Raw genomic sequence first — 20,089 nt, forward strand, 5'->3', positions numbered from 1 at the left:
TCTGAGTGTTGAGATATCAGGCGTATGACATGACGCTGGGCCTTGACAGCTGTGTCTGATTCCTAAAAGGAACCAGCAGGCCATACCAATGTTGAGACATAAAATCCTTTGAGTAACTTGCCTGTTCTTGGACAGTTAGTAGAAACTAACTTTCTTTTCTGTGAGGGATGCCTAGATAAGCTTGGTTTTTTATATCTATATATCTATATAATCTATATATCTGCAGGGTATAGAGCATCGTCAATGATTTTTCTAGTTGATATTTTGATTTTATAATTGTCAGTGCTGAAAATGCTGCTGTGTTAAATATACTGCAAAATGGTAAATGTATGTATGGGGACATTTTGGAAATTCTGTCCTATTCCCAGGCCAAGATTTAATTTGATAATTTTTTTAAATCGAAACTTGTCAGCAACTCAAAAAAATCGAACATTCTGTTATACTATGAAAGCTGAAGAGATATCTCAGGTTAAGAGCACTTATTGCTCTTCCAGAGGACCCCGCGTTCAGTTCCCTAATTATCACTGGTTACTCAGGGCCCCTTCAGGTACCAGGCACACAAGTGGTGCATAGATACATATCCAGGCAAAGCACCCATGCACATAAGATAAAATAAAATGCATTGTGATACACTATTACTGAGGAATGGTTGAAGAGAGATATTCAAAGTCTTTGTTTTCTATGATTAAGTGGTTCTGTTTCTTGAAGAACAGAAGTTTGTATGGGCAGTCTTGAGCCTGAGGTGTTCCAGGAAATGTTTGTGGTGTCGTGGTCAATGTGAGGTTGCTACAGTGCAGTCATATAATGTGAGACAGTGAGCACTGCCAGACAAGCCCTAGGACCGTTGTCCCGTCGATTTTTAATTAACTTTTTGGTCATTGAATGTTCAGAAACTTTCTTGCTTTTCCAGTTTCTCAGTGCCCATACTCAAGTATGTGGTTTCTTACGGGGTTGCCATCACAGGCTAAGGAGCTGTAGTAGAATATAGAACATATAGGAAAAAGAGATTAGGATAATTACTCAGAATTTAAGTAACCCAGGTGGTGGTGGCATATGTCTTTAATCCCAGCACTAGGGAGGCAGACAGGATTGATGTGAGTTTGAGGTCAGTCTGGTCTACAGAATGAGTTCCAGGACAGCCAGGGCTGTTATACAGTGAAACCCAGTCTTTTAAAAAAATAATAATAATAATAAAAGAAAAACTTGACCAGACCTAATAATCCTAATAAAAATTCATATTAGAAAATTTTAAAGGCCTAAGGAATGCCAGTATATTAGATATTTTGCCTATAAAGGCAGTTTGGTAGATTAGTGGGTATAAGTGATGGGCTACTAAATTATAGTGATCAACAGCACATATGTTTTAGTTTTGTTTTCTGTTGTTTTGATTAAATACTATGACAAAAGCAACTGTAAAATGTGTTGATGGCCCAGCAGAGGTGGCTCATGCCTTTAACCCCAGCACTTGGAAAGCAGAGGAGTTACAGGGAAAAGTGTTATGTGTGCATATGTGCAAGTAATCTAACAATTTCTATACTGTTAATAAATTCTCAAAGAGTTAAATAAAATGTTAAGAAAAGTAAGCCTATAAAAGGAAAGTATTTGAAGATAAGATGAATATTTTGTAATGCACAAATGTAATGTAAGGTATAAAAGCCTTAGTCAAAAACTTAAAATAATAATCCTCACCTATCACCAATGTAGACAAGGCTTCTCTTGCTTCTTCTCAGAGACACCTTCATAGGCGTTTCTATTTAAGTTCCAAAGGACTTAACAGATTTAGATTGATGTTATAGCTAGTTTTCCAAAATTAATCTTCACAATAAGAATAAAACATGGAAGAATAAACCTCATAAAGAATTGTCATGATAGAGAACACAGTGCACTAAAAGGAAAGTGTGAGATCACACTTCATAGACACTCAACAGGTGGATGGACCTCTGAGTTTGAGGACAGCAAGAACTATACAAAGAAACCAAAGTGGGGGAAATGTTTAGATTTAGCTCACCATTCTAGGTAGAGAAGTCTCAGAGGCAGGGCTTTAGGGCTGTGGTTGTATCACGTGCATAATCAGGAGCAGAGAGCAAAGAATGCGTGCATATGTGATTGTGCTCAGCTCACTTCTCCACTCTCACACCGCTCACTTACGGAATGGTACACCCACAGTGGGCACTTCTTCCCACTTGAATTAATGTACTAAAGATAAAATGCATATAGGCCAATTTGATCTAGATTTCTTCACTGAGGTTCTCTTTCCAATTGGTTCTGGACTGTATCAAATTGCTATAAGGCTGAGATGATGTGTGCTAGTGTTCCCAGCTCTCATGGGCCAGAGGCAGACAGATCTCTGAGTCAGAGGCCAACTCTGTATACACAGTTAGTTCCAGGTCAGCCAGGTCTGCACAGACAAACCCCATCTCAAACTAAACAAAGCAAACTGTCAAACCTGAAGAACTCTACAACACATAAGAGGTTATGGTTGTTCTTTGTGAAGCCCACCTATGTATGAATGGGCGTATCCTGCTGAGTCTGGGTCAGTGAGTTTCTCAGTAGCTTACTCTTCAAACCAGTATGCTTCTTTTTTTTTCTTTTTTCTTTTTTATTATATTAACTTGAGTATTTCTTATATACATTTCGAGTGTTATTCCCTTTCCCGGTTTCCGGGCAAACATCCCCCTCCCCCCTCCCCTTCCTTATGGGTGCTCCCCTCCCCATCCTCCCCCCATTGCCGCCCTCCCCCCAACAGTCTAGTTCACTGGGGGTTCAGTCTTAGCAGGACCCAGGGCTTCCCCTTCCACTGGTGCTCTTACTAGGATATTCATTGCTACCTATGAGGTCAGAGTCCAGGATCAGTCCATGTATAGTCTTTGGGTAGTGGCTTAGTCCCTGGAAGCTCTGGTTGCTTGGCATTGTTATACATATGGGGTCTCGAGCCCCTTCAAGCTCTTCCAGTTCTTTCTCTGATTCCTTCAACGGGGGACCTATTCTCAGTTCAGTGGTTTGCTGCTGGCATTCGCCTCTGTATTTGCTGTATTCTGGCTGTGTCTCTCAGGAGCGATCTACATCCGGCTCCTGTCCGCCTGCACTTCTTTGCTTCATCCATCTTGTCTAATTGGGTGGCTGTATATGTATGGGCCACTGTGGGGCAGGCTCTGAATGGGTGTTCCTTCAGTCTCTGTTTTAATCTTTGCCTCTCTATTCCCTGCCAAGGGTATTCTTTTTCCCCTTTTAAAGAAGGAGTGAAGCATTCACATTTTGATCATCCGTCTTGAGTTTCATTTGTTCTAGGCATCTAGGGTAATTCAAGCATTTGGGCTAATAGCCACTTATCAATGAGTGCATACCATGTGTGTTTTTCTGTGATTGGGTTACCTCACTCAGGATGATATTTTCCAGTTCCAACCATTTGCCTACGAATTTCATAAAGTCATTGTTTTTGATAGCTGAGTAATATTCCATTGTGTAGATGTACCACATTTTCTGTATCCATTCCTCTGTTGAAGGGCATCTGGGTTCTTTCCAGCTTCTGGCTATTATAAATAAGGCTTCGATGAACATAGTGGAGCATGTGTCTTTGTTATATGTTGGGGCATCTTTTGGGTATATGCCCAAGAGAGGTATAGCTGGATCCTCAGGCAGTACAATGTCCAATTTTCTGAGGAACCTCCAGACTGATTTCCAGAATGGTTGTACCAGTCTGCAACCCCACCAACAATGGAGGAGTGTTCCTCTTTCTCCGCATCCTCCCCAGCATCTGCTGTCACCTGAGTTTTTGATCTTAGCCATTCTCACTGGTGTGAGGTGAAATCTCAGGGTTGTTTTGATTTGCATTTCCCTTATGACTAAAGATGTTGAACATTTCTTTAGGTGTTTCTCAGCCCATTCGGCATTCCTCAGCTGTGAATTCTTTGTTTAGCTCTGAACCCCATTTTTTAATAGGGTTATTTGTCTCCCTGCAGTCTAACTTCTTGAGTTTTTGTATATTTTGGATATCAGCCCTCTATCTGTTGTAGGATTGGTAAAGATCTTTTCCCAATCTGTTGGTTGCCGTTTTGTCCTAACCACAGTGTCCTTTGCCTTACAGAAGCTTTGCAGTTTTATGAGATCCCATTTGTCGATTCTTGATCTTAGAGCGTAAGCCATTGGTGTTTTGTTTAGGAAATTTTTTCCAGTGCCCATGTGTTCCAGATGCTTCCCTAGTTTTTCTTCTATTAGTTTGAGTGTGTCTGGTTTGATGTGGAGGTCCTTGATCCACTTGGACTTAAGCTTTGTACAGGGTGATAAGCATGGATCGATCTGCAAACTTCTACATGTTGACCTCCAGTTGAACCAGCACCATTTGCTGAAAATGCTATCTTTTTTCCATTGGATGGTTTTGGCTCCTTTGTCAAAAATCAAGTACCCATGGGTGTGTGGGTTCAGTTCTGGGTCTTCAATTCTGTTCCATTGGTCTATCTGTCTGTCTCTGTACCAATACCATGCAGTTTTTATCACTATTGCTCTGTAATACTGCTTGAGTTCAGGGATAGTGATTCCCCCTGACGTCCTTTTATTGTTGAGGATAGTTTTAGCTATCCTGGGTTTTTTGTTATTCCAGATGAATTTGCAAATTGTTCTGTCTAACTCTGGATTGGTATTGGTATTTTGATGGGGTTTGCATTGAATCTGTAGGTCGCTTTTGGTAGAATGGCCATTTTTACTATATTAATCCTGCCAATCCATGAGCATGGGAGATCTTTCCATCTTCTGAGGTCTTCTTCAATTTCTTTCTTCAGAGTCTTGAAGTTCTTAATGTACAAATCTTTTACTTGCTTGGTTAAAGTCACACCGAGGTACTTTCTATTATGAAGGGTGTCGTTTCCCTAATTTCTTTTTTTTTTTTTTTTTTTTTTTTTTTGGTTCTTTTTTTCGGAGCTGGGGACCGAACCCAGGGCCTTGCACTTTGTAGGCAAGTGATCTACCACTGAGCTAAGTCCCCAACCCCGTTTCCCTAATTTCTTTCTCGGCTTGTTTCTCTTTTGTGTAGAGGAAGGCTACTGATTTATTTGAGTTAATTTTATACCCAGCCACTTTGCTGAAGTTGTTTATCAGCTTTAGTAGTTCTCTGGTGGAACTTTTGGGATCACTTAAATATACTATCATATCATCTGCAAATAGTGATATTTTGACTTCTTCTTTTCCGATCTGTATCCCCTTGACCTCCTTTTGTTGTCTGATTGGTCTGGCTAGAACTTCAAGAACTATATTGAATAAGTAGGGAGAGAGTGGGCGGCCTTGTCTAGTCCCTGATTTTAGTGGGATTGCTTCAAGTTTCTCTCCATTTAGTTTAATGTTAGCAACTGGTTTGCTGTATATGGCTTTTACTATGTTTAGGTATGGGCCTTGAATTCCTATTCTTTCCAGGACTTTTATCATGAAAGGGTGTTGAATTTTGTCAAATACCAGCATGCTTCTTATACTGCACTAACTTCCTTGCACATTTATCAAATGACACATGGGACTTGATATGCCAGGGTGAGGTAATACACACATACCGTTTTCCCCCATACCTCCTTTCACTCACCCCTCCCTAACTCCTCAGCTTAGTGTCCTCTTTTATATTTTTAATGATTAACTCCAACTTGTGCACTCATATATTCCCACTGGAATTATGGTTGACCTTCCACATCCTTTAAGAAAACCTACTCTACCTGATGCCTTCAGCAGTGCATGTGAAGTGACTGGCTTGATCTGGTGCAGGCAGCCATTGCTTCTGAGTTGATTGGTATAGCAGTCCAATCCAGTTCCTCCCCAGCCTCTGGCTCTTACAGTCTTTCTTCCCATCCTCCATGACAGTCCATGAACCTTGTGGAGACGATATAATATGGATGTCCTGTGTGTGACTTGTGGAGATGATATAACATAGAGGTCCTGTATGTGATTGGCCACTCCACTAATAGTCTCTGCAATTCAGTAGTTGTGAGGTTCTGTGTTAGTTACTGTCATTTAAAAAATGGATTGTTTGTATGAGAGAGTAGGCACAGATGTGCATGGGTGCACATGCACGTACATACCAAGTCCAGGAGAGGCTGTCAGTTTACTTTCTCTATCATGATGCCTATTGGTTTGAGTCAGAATCCTTACCTGGAACTCCTGTTTGTATTTTATTAGCTGTTTTCATCCCCTACATAGCTTGGGTTACAGGTGTGCCTGGAGTTTGTTATCTAGGTGCTAGGATCCACCTCTGCTCCTTGGAGCAGGCTTTTAACAACTGATCAACTTCTCTGAACTTTTCCATTTTTTTAATATTCGGTTCTTCATCATTTTCTTTTCATTTTTGTGTGTATGTTCATGTATGTTAACAATAGATAGGATGTGTACGTGCATGTGCATGCAGAGACCAGAGACTGGTGCCTGTTACCTTTTTTTTTTTTTTTTTTTGGTTCTTTTTTTCGGAGCTGGGGACCGAACCCAGGGCCTTGCGCTTCCTAGGTAAGCGCTCTACCACTGAGCTAAATCCCCAGCCCCGCCTGTTACCTCTTTAATCACTCTCTGTCTTGCATGCATATGTATTGAACCCAGAGCTCACCAATTCAGGTAGGTTAGCCAGCTGGCTAGCTTTGAGAAGCCGCCATCTCTGCCTTCCAATGCCTGCTTGGCTTTTTGTGTGGATTCTGAGGATCCAAACTCCAGCCTAACACTTTACTCATTTAGATCTCTTCCCAGATCTAAGTCTTTACATTTTCTAATGATCCTCCTCCTCCTCCTCCTCCCTCCCTTCCTTCCTTCCTTCTTCTTTCCTTCTTTTTCCCTACCCCCTTTCTCCTTCCTTCCCTTCCTTCGTCCGTCCGTTCGTCCGTCCGTCCGTCCGTCCGTCCTTCCTTTCTCTCTCTCTCTCTCTCTCTCTCTCTCTCTCTCTCACTCTCGTAACTACTCCAAAGAAGAATGATGATTTGGCTATAAAGTAATGGATAGTTCTGTAAAACATTAATTTTGGAAAGTGAGATAAACTGTCTACTTTGAAAGACCCTCCTACTATGATAGAACTATTAGATGATTTTGTCAAGGTTTTCCTCAGACTCAGAGTTAATAAAGGAAAATTGAATGTCCTTATTGTACTATGCTAAATACTAGATTCCAAATATACTTCCACCAGCTTTTTGTTAAAACTTATATGTCAGCTGGGTAGTGGCGGCAGGTGTCTTGAATCCCAGCACTGGGGAGGCAAAGCAGGTGGATCTGGGAGTTTGAGAGCAGTCTGGTCTACAGAGCAATTTCCAGGATGTTTAGAGCTTCACAGAGAAACCCTGTTTTGGAAAATCAAAAACAAAACAAGATTACAAGTCTACTTGGATATTGTTTGTTGCCTTAAGTAATAATAATTTTTTGGTTTGTTTTTGTTGTTGGTTTTTCCCTCAAGACAGTCTGTCCTGGTGGGACTCACAGAGGTCTTCCTACCTCTGCCTCCTGAGAGCTAGGATTAAATGGGTGTGCTACCACTGCCCAGATTTTATGATGTATTCTAACATTTTGTCTCTTAGGAATTTAGGTAAAGCTGACGAGGACATTCTAATACTCCATAGTGCTTTGACTGGGGTTATTTGAGGCCATATATTTGATGACTGCATACTATTTCAGTATAGATCTGCTACAATATTAAGTCCAACTTGATAGGCATTTACATTTTTCTAATCTTTCATTTATCAGTGGGATGCTCAACTTTGTGAATACATTGTAGCGTATCTTTGTCTGATTACTTTCTTAGCATTGAGTTAAGTGGGTTTACAGAGTCAAAGGAATACATATTTGGGGCTGTTGGTCAGCCAAAAATAAAGCAAGTGATAAAGCACATGTCTGTCAGTGTTCATGAGGCCCTGGGTTTTGTGCCCAGTGCCACTAAGAAGAAAGGAAAGGAAGAGAGGGAGGAAAAAGGAAATGGAGTTGGTGATGGTGGCACCTTCATATAATCTCGGCATTCTAGAGGCAGACTCTGGGTTACAAACAAAGCAGACATTGCCTCAACCCCTACTCCCCACAACCAGAAGGACTGCGCATGTTTTGTTTGATAGCGTTCTTTTCCAAGTCTGAAAGTTTGTGTTTTAAATAATTACTGTATTTTTACCAGAACACTTGAGAGTACTGTTCTTATATATCCTCAACAACCACAGTGGTCATTTTCTATACTTTCCATACTGATGAGTAAAAACATGTTTTATTTTGATTTATTTGATGACCAGTCACGTTTTAGAAACAGATTTATTGAGGTATGCATGGTGACATAATTCTGACACCTGAGAAGTGGAGGACTAGGCCAGACAAGGCTACAGGAGAGCCTGTCTCAAAATAACAACAAAACTAACTAACCAGCTTTTAATAAGATGTCATTCATATAATAATCTTTCTCGTAAAGTTCTCAGCTCAGTGGCTTTGGGTAACCACAGTCTTAGTCAGTTTTGAACATTTTCATCATCCTGAAAGGAAACCTTGTACCATTAGCAGCTACTCTTCCAACTCTCCAGAATCCTGAGCTTTAGCCAGTCTCAGATTTATCTTCCATTCCTATTCATTCCTGGACATTAAACAGAAATGGGATCATCCACTATGTAATGGTCGTATCCCCACCCCCGGCCCCACTCTCCCTTTCCTGGCTTCTTTCCCCCAGTAAACGGTTTAAAGTTTTTATTTATAGTGTTACTTCTTTTTTTCTCTCATTCATTTAATTCATTCACTCACTCATTCGCTTTATATCTCAATATCAACTCCTCTTCTCCTGCCAGTCCCCCTCACACAGCTCCTCCCCTTTCTCCTCCAAAAAGGGGGACAGCCACCCCCCAATATCACCCTAGCACATCAAAGTCGCATGTGTCATTTCTTAATGGTTACAAAAATATTCTAATTTGAGTAGAACACATTTTATTCTTCCCTTGATGGACACAGGTTGTTTGTGTTTCTGGTTGTTATATGTAATACTGATGTGAACTCCTTTTTTAAAAAAATATGAACGTGTCCTTTTAATTGTCTTGGCTATGTGCCCAGGAGTGCAGAGTGATGTTCTGGCTTATGCTGAGGAACTGCCAAACAATTTTCCCAGCAACTTCAGTTTTTTCCAGTGGTGTGTGTCCAGGTCCTCCACATTCTCCTCTACTGGGCCACTGCTATTGTTTAGCACCCACCTCTTGTCGGTTCTAAAGCGATACTCTGTGACTTTGATCTTCCTCCCATGCCCCCATTTTTGAGATACGGTCTCTTAGCCCTGACTGTCCTGAAACTCACTATGTAGACAAGGATGGCCTCAAACTCACAGAAATCTGCCTACCTACCTCCTGAGGGCTTTAAAGATGTGTACCACCATGCTTGGTTTGATTGACACTTTTGTAATAGTGATGCTTAGTATCTATATTGGCCATATTTATATATATATATATATATTTTTCAGATCCTCTGCACATTTTAAAGATTGTCTTTTATTAATGGACTTTAAGAGTTTTGGTTTTTTTTCCCCCTTAGTGTTTTTGGTCCCAGCTGAGACCTAAGATTTACAACTAATTTTTCCCCATTCCTTTCCAATTCCACTGGAATTCTATGTAGACCAAGTTGACCTCCAACTCAGATCTGCCTGCCTCCGCCTCCTGAATGATGGGATAAAGGCATGTATCACCACTCCTAGTTCCCTTTTATTTTTTTAAATAAAAAGTTAAAAATCTGTTTGAGTGTTTTACCTGCATGTATATATGTATATCTCGTGTTCTTGGACCTTCTGGAATTGGAGTTATAGACAGTTATGAGCAATCTTGTGGGTATTAGGACTCAAATCCCTGTCCTCTGAAAGAACAGTCAGTGCTATTATCTGTTGAGCCATATCTCTAGCTCTCCCCTCCCTTCTGTTTTTAACTTTTTTCAAAATTTTTCTAAGCTATTGCAAATATTATATAATGTGCCATTCTTTAAAAATTTTGTGTGTGTGTCTGCACACATGCACACAGTGTGGATATGTGGCAGGTATGTTCATACTATTTCAAGTGTGGAGGTCAGAAGACAACTTTTGGGAGTTGGTTCTCTCTTCCTGCCACTGAGCCATCTTGCCAGTCTTTGTGCTTTAAAGGGAAGGTCTTGTCTAAGTCCCTTCCCTCTATTGATTTCTTAGTGACTTCCTGGGTATTAAGGACTCTGAAGGATACTTTTGACAGATTCTAGGGGGCCACCTGCAGCCCTCTGTTGCTTGTTAAATTCCAACCTAGGAGAAGCAATTAGATCTGTCCCTCAGTTTGTGGGAACTTTGTAAAAATTGGACCAGCCAGAGCTAGGTAGATGGCTCAGTTAGTAAGTGCCTAATGAGTATTTGAGTTTAGATCTGAAGGACCTAGATTTTTTAAATCCCTATTTAGCCCACTGCTGCTGGATCAGATAGGAGCTCACTAACTAGGTAATTTACCTGAAACCACAGCTTCAGGTTTGGCAAAAAATTCTCTCATTAAATAAGGTGCAAAACATTCCTTGTCAACTTGGCCTTCATACACATATGTGGACACATACACACTTGATACTTTTTAAGTTTTTCTCTCCCAATTGTGTATACATACTTACTTTTAAAGAAATTAAATTGAGGCTGGAGAGATGGCTCATGGGGTAAGAGCACTTGTTGCTCTTGCAGAGAATGCAAATTTGATTCCTAGTACCCATACAGGAGTTCACAATCATTCCTAATTCCAGGTCCAGGGGAGCTCATGCATCCATCTGACCTTGGGTGCCAAGCGTGAGTACAAAAAACAAAACAAGCCAAAAAAAAAACCAAAAAAACAAAAAACCCATAGACATAGATGCAAGCAAAACACTCACATGTAAAATGAATAAATCAGATTAATCTTTATATTTGTTATGTTTGTGTGTGTGGAGATCAAGTCAGCTTGTATGTTCCTCCCACCAAATGGGCACTTGGGGGTCTATCTAGTCATTAGCCTTGGCAGCAAGTGCCTTGGGAGCCCCAATGTTTCTTATATTAAAATAAAATAGAAAAGATAAATCAATATTAGTGACTCAAATTGGGATTATCAAAATATTTAAGGATCAGAAACCCTTGATGTATATAGAGATTATAGTTTTTCTTCTTGGTAATCTCTATGCATGTGTGACGAGTATTGCTGATTTGTAAAGAGCAAGACCCCACAGGCTCCTGTCCATTTGCCTTGTGGTCAAGAGTTCTGCTCACCACATTTGTTCAGACAGATGGGAACAGTCCAACTCAGTTTCTGTAGTTCTGTAGTTTTAGTAGACCGCCAAAAGACAAAACACTTCTTTCTTAAGAAACCATACTTTAAAAACCATACTTGATTGTTGTGTTTCCTAACAGTAGTGACCACAGTGAAATGAAACTGCACACGTTGTCCTCTGAGTGTGTGCCACAGTGAATGTAAAGGACGCAGGGTGGTGCAGAGACCCTTCAAACAAAGGTGCTCTGATCCTCTGCTGTGAGCTGCACTTCTTCAAGGCAATCTTTGTTAGGTTGAACCACACAAAGCTGCCAGCATTTCGCTCTTTGGGACCTAAATAAGCAGCAGTATGTTTTGGGTCAGCTGACACACACTTTCACTGATGGGAGCTTACCCGCACCGCACGGTGGGGTAGATTGAGTTTGTGTTGCAGTGCAGAGCTGGTGCTGTTTCTGGTTGGTGTTACTTGGATGATAATTGTATTCAGATGAAAGCGAGTCAGCTTTGCATCTGAGTTAGGTTGATTTTTGTTTGGATCTTCTCAAGGTTCTGATAGATTAAAGGAAACTATACCAATTCTTTTGGTCATGTTGTTCATGAGCTTTCCTAATAATTATAGTGAATCAAAACTCTAAAAACTTAATAAGATATTTTTGTTACTTTGTTTTATTTTAGTCCCAGTTGCAAACATCAGTGGGAATTGTACCCGCACAAGGAATTGCAACCGGCCCCACAGCAGACCCTGAGAAGCGCAAACTGATACAGCAGCAGCTGGTTCTACTGCTTCATGCCCACAAATGTCAGCGACGAGAGCAAGCGAATGGAGAGGTTCGGGCCTGTTCTCTCCCACACTGTCGAACCATGAAAAATGTTTTGAATCACATGACACATTGTCAGGCTGGGAAAGCCTGCCAAGGTAAGTGCCCTTTCTGAACTAGTGGCTGTGGTTAGGGTGGACTTTGCTTTTATTATTTTCCAGCAGCTTTGGTGATTGGAATCCTACACTGCCTAGATCCTGGCCTCCTTTTGGTGTGACCTAGAATACGTTGTCCCCACAGTCCCCACATGTGGCACTCAACTGTCCCTGAAAATCTTACCTGCTGAGAAGGCAGGTGATTTGGTGTCCTGATACTCTGAACTGCTCTGCATGAGGCTGTACCCTGGGTTTGTTCTTTTTCTCCTTCCTTTCATGAAGGACTTCTCTGTTACTTCTTGAGGACTCCTTGTTAATGTCTGTATTGTGGTTGTTTAGGGCAGTAATACACCCAGGCAAGCATACACTTTTTCCCATACCCCCAGCATCTGTCTTGTGGTTGTTTCCTGGATTTAGACTATCAGTTGGCCCACTGCCTTGCTCCTCTGCCCTCTGTCTTAAGGTTGCTCTGATGGCATCCAAGTCATACCTAGGGAGGGAGAAAATTAGGTACATGCATCGTGTGCTCTCCTTTTTAAAAATTGTATTTATTTTACTGTATGCCTCATTTTCACTGAAGGGAGTATTTCCTGTTAACAGCCATGCTTTCTTGTAATCTTTATTCTCTTCTCTTCTTTCTTGTGTTCATAAACCTTGGGTAAAATATCTCCCTGCTCTCCCCTCTGTCCATGGTGCTTTTGTGAATCCCTTGAATAACCCTGATCATGATGGAAACACAGAATGTGGGAAGGTTAGACTTTAGAATATGAAGATGGGAAATATTCAGGGTCAGTTACTCTCTCAAATACTTTACAAAGTAACCCAAGTTCCTTTTAGAGTCTCCACAGACTTCTTATTGGCTTCTCTATCTGTATTTCTTCATTGTAGTTCTTAGCTAGTTTCATCCTTAACTATAATTTAATGTTTTTATTTTTAATGGTGACATTGTAGAACTCTATTCTGCCTTTCATTGTAGAAGCTCAGTATTTCAGAGGTTGATGGCTTTTATTCTATTTTGTGGGCGGAACCTTATTCACCCATCATTCATAACATTGCTTCTGTGGGAATTTTTTGGCTGGAATTGCTGACAGTCAACTTACAAACTTTTTGGACAGCCTGTTTGTAAGTTACGGACTGCTTGTACTGTATTATGGTTACACTTGTTACCATTTTTTTTAATGGAATCTGGCATTATAATTTAGGTGTAATTGAAAGTGTGACGATTTGGATAGAAAAATAACATCTCGTTGTTTTTCTGGTCATAGTTGCCCATTGTGCATCTTCACGACAAATCATCTCTCATTGGAAGAACTGCACACGACATGACTGTCCTGTTTGCCTCCCTTTGAAAAATGCCAGTGACAAGCGAAACCAACAAAGTAAGTGAGCACGGGGGCAGAGAAGCTTGGAGATGAGAATAGAAACTGTTCTTAAGAGAATGCTGAGAGTAGAGAGCTAGTGGGCAAGGGTCACCAGCACAACATGCTGGGTGAGGTAGGGCCACGGTGACTTAGTGCAGCTAAGCTCAGTGGGTAGATGGGCTTTCAGTGAACTTTGCAAATAGCTGGGCTTTCATTTCCCTTCACCAGCTCACATACATGCTCTTGAGCGAGGGTAAAACAGCAAGGTCATTTCCATCAAATGGCTGGCAGGAAGATTTGGTATTTTTCTGACAAGTACCTAGTATGAGGATTTGAATGTCAGGTTACCCACAAGGATAGTAACATCATGGGGGCAGTAGAGGGACAGACACCTTTTTTGTGAATAACCTGTTGGTTATATCAGTATAAGAGACTGATAAACTTTTTTGCTTAAGCAGTTTCTACACCTGCCAGTATATCAATTTATTAAGCTTTAGACTGGGACACTCAGCCTCAGGATTGACACATCCTGGTCATCTTCATTGTTCTGTTGTCTTCTGAGTCATCTGTGTAGTCCTTGACATGACCTGTTCTGTACTGGTGGCTCTTTACTGCATGTGGCCCCTGGATCCCTGCTGTTTTAGGCGGCAGAGCATTAGGAAGGATATGAACACCTCTTTGCAGTTTTAAGACCTTTTGCTGTTATTTCAGAGGCTAAAATGTAGTCTTTGGATATGTCCCTCATTCACACTTCTAGAAAGTACCCTTGTGGAGGCATGCTCTAATTGGAGGCATAACTTTCTTTAGTGATCTTTCAGGGTGGCACAGTCTTTCTCATCTTCACCATCTTACTTCTCCCCAAAGTTCTCTGTGTTCTTCACTTAGAACATCTTCTTGAACATCTTCACAGGTTCCTGTTCTGCCTGGTGAACATGTGCTGCTTTCTTCCTGGCAAATCACTCTAAATCTAAGAGTTCTATGGAATGGAGTGCCATTGCTGGCTATTTGACCTCTATGAATCCAACTTTTCTTCTGTGAGCTGACTCACACTGTATAGAATGCTCCATTGGGAAAAACAGGGTGTTGGGGCTTGATATCTTCTTCCTTACAGATGGACCACAATTAAGTTTCATTGAAAACTTAGTTTCTTGAAACAGTTAAATTACTCTTTATATGTATGTGTGTTGGGGGAGGAGGGTGGGCTTGTGTGTGTGAGTAGAGTTAGTTACTCATTTGCTGCAACTTGTGGTACAGGCCAGAGGTCAGAAAACAACTTTAGGTATTAGTTCTTGCCTTTGACTTTGTTTCGAGGCTAGGTCTTTGTTTGTATGTGTAATGTATAAACTGGGTAGCCTGTGAGTGTCCAGGCTTCTTCTATCTCCACCTGGTATTTGAACTAGGATTACATGCGTGTTACCATGGATGGTTTTACATGGACTGTGGGAATTTGAACTCGGGTCCTTTAGCTACTGAGCCATCTTCGTAACTCTTGAATTTTTAATAGAAATTTTTTTTTCTGGGCATTTCTTATATAAAATAAAGTTCTGGGACACTGGGTCTTATTAAGTCCATGAATAAGGAGTTAGGGTTTCATTTTTTTTTTTTTTTTTTTTTTTTTTGGTTCTTTTTTTCGGAGCTGGGGACCGAACCCAGGGCCTTGCGCTTCCTAGGTAAGCGCTCTACCACTGAGCTAAATCCCCAGCCCCTAGGGTTTCATTTTTTACTTTTAATTTTGGTGTGTGACTCGAGGGATCTTTTTCTCTTAAGATGTACATACTGTTATGAAAATTGTAAACCTTTGTGATTTTTCTTTTTAAGAAATACTTATGTGGTTTTTGTTCAAGACGATGAGAAAAAAGAAACATGGTTTGTCGTTCTTAATGTCCTTATGACTGCTTAAGTATGAAAATTGATTCTAAGCACTCTTCTCAAGTGGTAAACCACAGTGTTTCTACTAGTCATAACGTGAGGTGTTAGCGGGGTGGGGTGAGGGTTAGGGGAGTGGAGTGTTGATGTAAAGTCACAGGGAGTTGAGATGAGCTCTGCATAACAACTTTTAATGAAAAAAAAAACAAGTTAAAAAATGTTAAATGCTCTTTTTTAAAATTTTAATTAGTGTGTGTATCTATAGGTGATTTTGCTAGAGGTCATCTTGTGTCTTGTTCTGATCACCCTCTACTTCATTTTTTTTTTAATTTGAAATGGTCTCTCATTGAACCTGAATCTCATAGCTTTGGCTAGATTGACGAGCCATTGATGAGCCAGTGATCCCCTGGTATCTGTCTGCCTGTCTTTGCCTTCTCAGTACCGGGGTTGTGAACACATTACTACCACAACCATTCTTTTTTATGTGAGTATTTTATGTGCGACTTGAACTCAGCTCCTCGTGGTTGTGCTACAAGCACTTTGCCTACTAAGCCATCTCTCCAGCCTAAATGCTTATGGTTTACAATCCTAGACTAGGAACCAGAGAGAAAAGTGAATCCAACCCTTCAGTGGTTCAGGTTGAATTCTAGAGACTGAAGTATATATCTTAAAAATTAGTGTGGTTGGGCATTCTAGTACTCCGGAAGCTGAGTCAGGAGGATTATGAATTCTAGGCTATCTTAGAGTATATATTGCTAGACCATGTTCCTTCAAAAAACCAAAGCAAAACAACAAAAACCCTACTATTATTGTTGAGTTAATTTGCATTTGCTTGATATTAATTCAATGAATTATGAGCTTCAGTTTCATGCTTAATTTTTAATTTAGGGAGAGTGGCTTTTCTGGGATTTGGGGGTGTTGCTGCTATGTCATATTTTTTAAAAGTAGTAATGGCCTCTCTTAAAGGATTCAGAATTTTGTATAGACCTGATGGTTTGAAATGAGAATATGCCTAGAGAATATGCTTTCATAGAGAAGAGTGGTACTCATAGAACCGGGGATCAACAACAAAGTACAATGGTAGAAACGTGCCCACAGAGCACACAGCCTGCCTAGTAATAAAGCAGACTGGGTGTGGTGGATTAAATAAGAATGGCCCTCCACTGTAGGCTCTTGAATTTTTAAGCTCAGTAGTCCAGGAACAACACTCTGTGATAGAATTAGGTGTGGCCTTGGAGGAAATGCATCATTGGGGTATGCTTGGAGGTTTCAAAAGCCAGGCCCAGTCGCTCTGCTCCAGCTCTCTGGGGGTCCAGATGTAAAACTGTAATCTACATCTGCTTATGTGCCACCATGCTTTCTGCCATGATAATGGAGTAAACCTCCTAAACTAAACAGGCCTCCAGTTAATTGTCTTCCTTTATAATAGTTGTGGTCATGGTGTCTCTTCCCAGCATTAGAACCCTGACTAAGACACTAGGCTTAGAGATAACTGTGCTGAGGCTTACTCTGTGGAGCTACCAACAAATATATCAAAGCTCTACATTTCCTACAGGTACTGACCAGTGCCCTCTCCTTGGTAGGTACATTTTCCACTCTCAGACTTCTGTGTTTTCTACCAAAAGAATCTTGGACACTAATATGATATTGCTTGAAATGAAACTTATATTATTATTTGGGGGTCTGTTTGATCTTTCTCTGTTATTAACTGTAACAATGAGTTACCCATTCAATCAAAGAAACAGTTGTTCAGTTATTATTGCTTTTCCATCATCAGTCTTGTTCTGGTGTCTGACTTCTAGTAGATTCTGTGTAACATGTGCTTGAGTCCTCATATTGGAACCCATGAGTCTCTTGATACTCAGAGTTGACATCCTGACATGGGGAAATCTGGGCCTCAACTAGGTTTTTTGTACTAGAACCTGTATTTTTAACAAATTTACAGCATTTGGTGTGTACATTAAAATCTGGGCTGTAGTTTCTTGGGGGTGACTACAACTCCAGGTTCGTGTCAGAGCTGTAGGGAAGGATAGAGGTATTCACTGAGGAAGACCCTGGCTCCTCTACCTGAACGCCACAGGGATTTAGACCTGTGTTTCATGGACAGCCCCAGGCCCAGCCCCAGACTTGAGCTGAAGCACAGAAGGACATTCTCCAGTGACTGATATCCGTCTGCTAGCTTGTTACTCCAGGGCCTCATCGCCTTGGCCCTGACTTTGTGGAGTGGTTCTTTATCCCATTTCTGGGCACGTTTTGGATTGCTTAAAATACCTTTTATCATTGTTTATAGTGTTATATTGAGTTAAAATCGACCTCAAAATCTACTTTCATCCTGGGCTCCAGCTGATCAGGCTCTTGGGTGTACTTGGAAGCTGTGGTCTCCAGATGTCTCTGACATACCAGTAGAGACTGGGATTGGGAGATAGGCCTGGATAGCTGTACAGAGGAGAGCAGGGCCTCTTCCTTGATCAGAACAGTGGCTTCTTGCACTCTTGTGTCTTGGCTTTTGAGGAAAGCCACCTTTGAGAACTTGGGCACTCCAGACTTTCTGTTTGTTACTGTGCCCAGCATTGTTCATAGGGAAGAGAATGTGAGGTGGTACCTTCTACTCGTCAGATAGGCACAGATCCGAGTGGACCCAACAGTGTCTCTTACGGAGCAGTCTGAATGAATAGAGCAACCGCATAGCTTGCATTTGGAGTTGTCTTCCACCACTTGACAAGAGTTTGAAATTTGTTTCAGTTTTTGTTGAATTTTCAAATTGAGCACAATTTTACTGGAAATTATTAGAGCCTGACGTTGACTGGTTAATTGAATGTTTTAAATTAGCAACATATACTTCCCAGGGGAAAGACTGTTCTGTCCCATTCAGAAATTGGTAGGTGAGTCTTGTACAGAACCCATAATGAACGTGGCCTTTTGTTTCCTGAGCTATGAGTTCTTACATTAGCTACAACAGAAAAGGAGTAGTGAGGCAGAAAAGGAAGGAACTGAGTGTATATTAGAAAGAGCAAACAGATGCCAGAAACCATGGCTCTTGCCTGTAGTCTCAATACTTAGGAGCAAAATGATTGTCATGGGCTCGAGGCCACCTTGGGCTACATAGTGAGCTTTCAGGCCAGCCATAGCTATACAGTGAAACTCAGTCAACCCCACTCCCAAACAAACAGACCAAAACAACAACCAAAAAACTCCTCAAAGATGTGTGCTGGTTCAATATGCCACCTGATAAACTAGATAGTGTATGGGAACTCCTCAGGGTATAATATGACATCCAAGGGGCTGGTGACATGTGTATCACATTAAACTTCTCAGAAGAGAAATACCAAGTAGATAGTCTTCATTAACATGTTCAGGTGATGCATGCAGAAGGCTCTTTGTCAAGATTGCTAGTAGGTGAGCATTGCTGTCTTTAAGGTTCTGTTTATTCTTGTTCATCCTCAAGGTGTTTGGGGTGGACAAGGGACAGATGGCTATAGATCTCCTACAATACATCCTGTAAACTCTGACACTGAACCTTCCCAGCTAGAGCAGCCTTGTATGACGAGTAGGTGAAGAGTAGGCTGAGTCATATGGAGTCCCAATCTGCAGCGATGTCCAGGATGAGATGAACAGGTTTTTCTCTGATCCATGTCTCAAGTTGTGGCTCGAGATGTTTTGGATGATTATTAGATCACTCTTGTTTTTCCCTGCAGGTCTGAGCTCAAAGAATAAATGCATATATTATGTGCTAGCCATTTCTGGGAGCCTAGTGTGAGCATTGGGAGTATAAATGCCTGAAGATAAACAGGCCCAGTGGTGCTGTGGGAATTTAGAGACGGTTATGGAATATTGGTGGCTACTTACGTGACTGCTGTCAGTCCATCCCCCCACTGTAAAGTCTTGTAATCCTAGATGTTAATGCTGTTCATACAGGGGCATTGTTTGGAGCGCCTGTTGAATCAATCGTGTTTCGGTTTCAGATCTCTTTGTAGTTTCTTCTTGCTTCTGGATTGTTAAATTGTCAAGTTCATAAATTTCTACATGTTTTATGCTAGGTATATTTTGTTTCAAAACGAAAATAATATTTACATTTAGGAAACATGTTTTTAACATAAACAGAGTGAGCATGTCAGCAGCACTGTTTACTGGGTTTACGAATGATGTTCATCCTGTGGCGGGCACTTTATCTAAATAGATGACATTTCAGGATGTGTAGATGAAAAAGGGTAGTTGGACACCGTCATTAAAGCACAGCCATTGCGTTCTCACCCAGAGAGGGAGGGAGGGCCACGGACACTTTGGTTCTTCAGATCCCTGGGCTCACTTATAGTGCTTATCCTTCCTTATGCTGAGGTGGCTGAGGTAGCAGGTAAACCACCCTGGCCTGGGGTTCAACACTTGAGTAGCATCATGAGAAGATGGGGGGAGGGTGAGTAAGGAAGGGAGAGAGAATGAGAGTAAATAGCTTGGAGGTGAGTGAGACCTGTGATTTTTGTCATACAAGGGAATACCAGATAATTATTTTCTTCTATGTCACTTTTTTTTTTTTGAAAAATAACCATGATAATGGGGTGCAAGCTTATAATAGTTTCAGGTGTGACCTTGATATTGTATACTTGATTATTTCATCTACATTCTTGTTGAGGTGTACATTGGGAATTTCATTTTATTTAGAATGATGAGTTGTTATAATTAAGTGTATCTAATGAGTGTTAATGAATTTGAGATTTGACTATCTTTATTAGAAAAGTTAATAGTATGGAATAGGTAATTACCACAAT

General features: G+C 40.9%; 1 protein-coding gene across 4 annotated transcripts in view; it reads left to right on the forward strand.

The window, feature by feature from the left end:
- The window catches only part of Crebbp (CREB binding lysine acetyltransferase), a 127,204-nt gene that overhangs the window by 63,442 nt on the left and 43,673 nt on the right, over nt 1-20,089 (forward strand). For 2 of the 4 annotated variants that reach the window (XM_087573833.1, NM_133381.5), the window contains 2 exon segments: nt 11,862-12,102; nt 13,365-13,478. In XM_087573833.1, coding sequence (XP_087429959.1) covers nt 11,862-12,102; nt 13,365-13,478 — 355 coding nt within the window. 4 annotated transcript variants of the gene reach the window in all.

This window comes from Rattus norvegicus, chromosome 10 (assembly GCF_021556685.1).
Source record: "Rattus norvegicus strain SHRSP/BbbUtx chromosome 10, alternate assembly SHRSP_T2T, whole genome shotgun sequence".
Classification (NCBI taxonomy): domain Eukaryota; kingdom Metazoa; phylum Chordata; class Mammalia; order Rodentia; family Muridae; genus Rattus; species Rattus norvegicus.